At 37.9% G+C, this 6,000-nt stretch overlaps 1 protein-coding gene across 1 annotated transcript in view; it reads left to right on the forward strand.

Annotated features, from left to right (window-relative positions):
• The window catches only part of mpped1 (metallophosphoesterase domain containing 1), a 74,178-nt gene extending 68,809 nt beyond the window's left edge, over nt 1-5,369 (forward strand). Inside the window, exons 5-6 of the mRNA XM_040149992.1 lie at nt 277-390; nt 5,251-5,369. Coding sequence (XP_040005926.1) covers nt 277-390; nt 5,251-5,369 — 233 coding nt within the window. The remainder of the gene's footprint in view (nt 1-276; nt 391-5,250) is intronic.
• Nucleotides 5,370-6,000: the final 631 nt, after the last annotated feature.

The following is a 6,000-nucleotide window of genomic DNA, read 5'->3' on the forward strand; positions in this document are numbered from 1 at the left end:
CATCTCTACAAACTCAACATCTAGGTGTTTGGGCCTGTTCTCCATTTTAGTAACAAGCCATAGTGGGAAACAGTGAACATTACAAAGTGGACAAATATAATAACGGATCTAAAACAGTGGAGGAGTATAAGACATTTCCTTACACTAGCTACTATTTCACCACCTCATTATCTCATGTGGGCAAGAGCTCTTCATTTGTGACCTGATGGTGTTTGCAGGCTCTTCAAGAAATAGTGGGTTTGGTGTGAAGTGTGTTTGATTTGTCACTGTGTGCAGGTTTTTTGGACTGGGTCCCTAAGAAGATGCAGCGTGTCGGGTGCATGGAGCTACTCAACACAGTCCAGAGGAGAGTCAAGCCCAAATTACATGTGTTTGGACACATTCATGAAGGTATGTGCACGTGTTTTTAAAAGGCATCAACCAATACACAATACTGCTCTTACAACAGAGTCATGTGATAATCTCTGTACTTTTGTACATGTTAGTTTTTATGCAGTATGTAAAAAATCCACTTTGAAGTTGAAAAGTGTTTTTTTCACAAATCTTTTATTTTTACTAACTTCCCTATTTTATTACTTATAATGCATTCTTATTGTGTATAAATGTGTGACGTTAATTTCATATGCAGAGCATCAGTTAATTTATAAAAATGTTTTTGTCATGAGAAATGGAATAGTTGATATTCTCTGAAATAAATGTACTTTCAATTCATATATACATATTCACAGCGTGTAACTAAGCATATAAATGTACACACAGCACAATGATAAAGATATACAATAAAAAAAGACTAATAACAAAACTAATAATAAAATGGCCAATAAGAAGACTAATAATAATAATAATAATAATAATAATAATGAGACTAAATACAAGACGAATAATAATAACTGAAATAGTGGGTGTTGAGCGGGACCATGGGGGCAGTAGGTGGTTTTCAGTCTCAGATCCAGACTCTGCAGCTCTGGAGGTAGAAATACCTGCAGAAAGTGACAGGAAGAGGGAGGAGGGAGATGAGAAAGCACAAAACTACGGGACAGAGAAGAACCCCAGCCCTAACTATAGAATTTATCAAAAAGGAAGGTTTTAAGCCTACTCTTAAATGTGGAGAGGGTGTCTGCCTCCCAGACCCAAACTGGAAGATGGTTCCACGGGACAGGAGCCTGATAACTGAAGGCTGACCCCATTCCACTTTTGGAGACTAGGAACCACTAGTAAGCCTGCATTCTGGGAGCACATTGTTCTAGTGGGGCAATAAGGTACTATGAGCTCTTTAAGATGTGATGGTGTCTGACCATAAAGGGTTTTGTAGGTGAGGAAGAGCATTTTAATGCAATGATGCTAACACAGGAGAAATATGATCTCTTTTCATAGTTCCTGTCAATACATGTGCAGCAGTATTCTGGATCAGCTGGAGAGTAGCGTCTTGTTGGGGCATCCTGATAATAAGGATTGCAATAAACCAGTATGGAAGTAACAAATGCATAGAATAGTTTTTCTGCAATCTGTTTAAGACAGGATGTGTCTGATTTTTGCAATGTTAAATGGGTGAAAAAGCAGCGTGAAAAAAAGCATTGTGAAAAGTGAGTGCATGTTGAAGTTACACCATTGGTCAGCCGAATGAAATCACGCCGTTGGTCGAGTGCTGGAATTTCCCCATTGGCTGTTGCTCTTTCAAAATGAATTGGTGCAAAGTTTCTATTGCATCATCAGTGGGGTGTTTACTGGCATTGTTGCCAATTTAGCGCCTTTGTTGCTAGATTTACTGACTGTTCACACCCCTTTCGCAAGTTTTTCTTCAGAAAAGCACCTAGTTACAAATCTAGCGACTTTTTGAACAAACCTTAGCAACTTTCTGTAGAAGAGAGTCGGGGCTTTCCCTGCGGAGCCTCCCTCCACAGTCTCACCTCTCTATGGTCTAATTTGTTTGACTTCACGGCAACTGACACAGACATGAATGAGCTTCTGACTTTCTCTCGGAGTGATTATTTTATAAGTATAGCTGAAATCACAGCACAACCATTGCCTTTAACTTATTTGAATGTTGATTTTGTCAGACGACCTCACGGTTATAAAATCAGGATTCAAGCAGTGCAGACCAGCAGCTTGGAAATGGCTTGGAAGTGACAGCTGGTAAACATGTAGCCTTAATGCGGCCTGTTTCAGTCAGTATTTCATATTTGTTCTGTTGTCTGATGACAGAAACAGAAAAACATGTAAATGAGAATAGCTTTATTGGGTATTCGGCTGTATTAAATTACTGAACATGTGAGTAAAGACAGTAGGAGAAAAGCAAAAAGATAAACGGTGGTCATATTCTGAAGGTAAGAGTGTACACACTTTTTATCTGCCACCACATTACTGTCTAACTTTTTCTCACATATCTTAACACCTAAACATTCTATTGCTAAGTGCAAGTAGGCAAAAAGCCATGTCATCTACATCATGGTCAATTACCTTTACCTTAAATTGAATATTTTTAAGATGAATAAAATTAAATTCATTGACATTTTCGAGCCATGTTACATTAGAGAATATGGAGATACTGTACAATAGTTTTTTGAAGAAAATGATTAAAGTGTATATTAGCACATAGCTGAGTCACCACATCCCTATCAGCATTTCATCCCTACCAGCAAGGGCAGAGAGGCTGTCTCCTAGGACAGAGGATTGCTTTTTTTGGGGTTATCGGGTCAGTGCTGAGCCTCTGGAGCGGCGGTCTCCCATCAGAGAGAACCAGATTAGAAACTAGATCAGATTTTATAAGAGGAGAAATAGGCTGAAAGCAGCTCTCTTCAATAATGTAAGGACCCTGGTAGAAAGATTCAGAAAGGAGGAAATGATCCTGTGTGTATTGCATTCATGTATTCCACATTTTAAAAGACCAACACAGACATGCACAGATCTGTTCCAAGAGTGACACGTACACTTAAAAAATCCCTGATGCAAAGTGCAAAGTTAAACTGTAGTACTTTTTGAGAAATGGCACTTAACTTCTGCTTGACAAAATGGTAACACTATTGCATCTGCTATTTGGAAGACACACATCCAAAGTGCTTTTGAAGCAGAGATTTTTTTTACACTGTAGTGGTGTTAGTGTCACACTGTCATGCATTTGCTCAAACAGGATTCTCGCAACTTTTAGAGAAGATTTTCCCTCTACTGCCGATGCTAAGGGCCTATTGCTGTTGTTTTTCTTCAATGCACTTCTTAGAGATCAACTCTTTCTTTGTCCCCATCAACTACTGCATCATAATTGTTCTTCTCCCTGTGGTTAAGCTGCATGCAGTACTTCCTCCTTTGATGTCATTTTAGCTTTTTTTTTAAAAATATTTGTGATATTTACTAGGGATTTTCAGCCCTTCTATTGGTGTTACACAGGCAATTTCCTTAATTTTCTCTATATTTACTAAAGGTCCAGCTTTGAACTGGTAAAATGGAACGATGGTGGGTGGCGATACCCAAAAAATTTCTGCGCATGGGTTCATACAAAATGTATTTCAAGACAACACTTAAGTTGGCTTCCATATTCACAGCTTCACATTCTGCAGTTAAGGGGAAAGTTAAGGGAATCTTAATTTACAATGCTCTCACTGTTGTGAAAGTATGTTAGATATCCTAGTTAAAGCCTCAAAACTGTTTGAAACCCAGTGTGAAACCTTCATTCTATTTGCGAAAACACAAAAAAGGGCACCTTTCCCACCTTGACCACATCGGACCAGGTCCAGATCCAAAACCACCATACTTTGTCCGGACTGGATTAACAGACAGTGAGTTTAAAGATTGATTAAAACACAATTTCAGATTTGTGAAACCTTCATTCTATTTTTAAAAAACAAAAAAGGGTGATTTAACTGTTTTTTCCCATCTAAACCACATCAGACCAGGTCTAGATAAAAAACCATTATACTTAGACTTGTCAAATCTTGACTAGATTATCACAGAGAAGCTAAATTATTTGTGAAAACACAAAAAAGGACAATTTTACTACTTTTTTCAAATCTTGACCAGACAAATTTCAAAGTGGATTTCAAACAGCGTCAAGGCTTTAACTAGAATGTCTAACACTTTCACAAAAATATGTGGTGCAAGAAAACTGGTGACTCAGTATTATAAGTTAAATTTCCTTTAAGTTTCCCCTTAACTGCCGAATCGGAAGTTGAAAATTGGAAGCTGACTCGCTAAAGAGAGTGCTAAATATGCAAAGAAGGACATTTAGACCAATAACCACTAATTCTGATTTATCATTGCCAACTGACTAGAGGAAACTGTGTCTTTTGCTCTTCAAACTATTTTACCTCACTGTTTCCCTGTCCTCATGCTTGACAATGTGCTTTTAATGGATCACAGTGGGTCAACTGTAGTGTGATATGATTATTGATTAAAGCAGGACATTAAATATTGAATAAGTTGGCCTGCTAAATTTTTGTATTGGTTTAAAGCAATAATCTAGTCAAAAAGTTCAAAGGTTTTAAGCAAAAATCTCCCACACTAATTTTACATAACTGTGGAACACCTGTTTAATTCAATCACTGATCTTTTTTTGAGCTAAAAACAAAAAAACAGGCTATTTAACTAATATTTCCTCATAGAATCATTTTACAGGAAGGATGCATGATTGTGGTTCCAAATATCCAACCAATATTTTCTATCTAGCAACACAAAATACTTTTTTCAGTGCTGCATTGCTTTTCATTGTCTCATCATCAGGTCTCATTTAGTGGCATTCTATGCAAAACTAGGCTCTTAGTAAATACCTGCTAAATTGAAATTTTGCAGTGCTGCATAATTTTGAACTCTGACTGTAATTTTCCATAAGCATAGTAAATATCCTCCATTGTGTTTTATCACTTGCTTAGAAGGGCAGCAAAAACCAAAGTTTACAATATCTGACGTCATAGATAACAGATAACTTGTGTCAAGTTATGAGTTGTTTTTACACACAGTACAGTATTTTCTAAAAGACCTTCTCATTCTCCCAATTTAAAGGTCTGTTAAATTTTCAAAATAAAAGCTGATCATGTCAGAATAAAAATAAGGACTTTTGCTATTCCCTGTCCTGAATACAAAACAGTAATCATCCAGTGCACTGCTGTAGGATAGGATAATTATGAAATAAAGACACTGCCTATTGTGTGGTTTGTTAAGTGCCCAATAAAGGTCTATGACAAAACATATCTTCTTTAGTAAGTTTTGTCATGACAGTGTGCTTAAGTTAACCCCCTCTTTCCTTCTGTCACTGCTTCCTAGGTTACGGCATGATGACAGATGGCACCACAACGTTCATCAACGCTTCAGCCTGCACCGTCAACTTCCTGCCCATGAACCCACCCATCGTTTTTGACCTTCCCAACCCCAGGACTTCATGACCAGACGAAGTTCGCCACCAAACGCTTACTGCCAATCCAGAGAAAGGAGCCAGGGGAAATAGGTGAGGTCAGCAGGCAGGACGAAATTAATGTAAATATTAGTGTGTTTTTAGTGTGACACAAACGGTACACGCCTGGAGTCCATTTTTCGAGTGAACTAAGTGAGGACTGGAGGCTCATTCATGTTGTTAGTGTTATTTTATGTGCCATCATTTGTGACAAATGACAAATTGACAAATGTGTGGAAAGACGCTTTTACATGCAAACAAATGGACATTTCTCTGTGTTCTCTTTTACTGCACTGACAATCTGATGTAGCTCTCAGAGAGACAAAGAAGACATCCTGACGTCCCTGTTGGCCTTTGTCACTTCAAATTAACTTGAAACATCTGGACTTGCAGTGAAACAACAACAACGCCTCATCTACAGAAAAATTTTCGGTCTAGCACAGACTCACCAATGGAACATTTTCCAGGGTGACTTTCACTGAATTTTTCTCCCTTCCTACTTTTAAACATTAATCTTTCATCTTTTTCCCCATTTCTTTCCATCTCTTTCTACTGCCCCCGTTATCTTCCTCCAATTTCTTTCCCCTCCTCAGGCCCGGAGCATGTTGGAGTGTTTTATTTTG

Source organism: Xiphias gladius, chromosome 2, assembly GCF_016859285.1.
Source record: "Xiphias gladius isolate SHS-SW01 ecotype Sanya breed wild chromosome 2, ASM1685928v1, whole genome shotgun sequence".
Classification (NCBI taxonomy): domain Eukaryota; kingdom Metazoa; phylum Chordata; class Actinopteri; order Istiophoriformes; family Xiphiidae; genus Xiphias; species Xiphias gladius.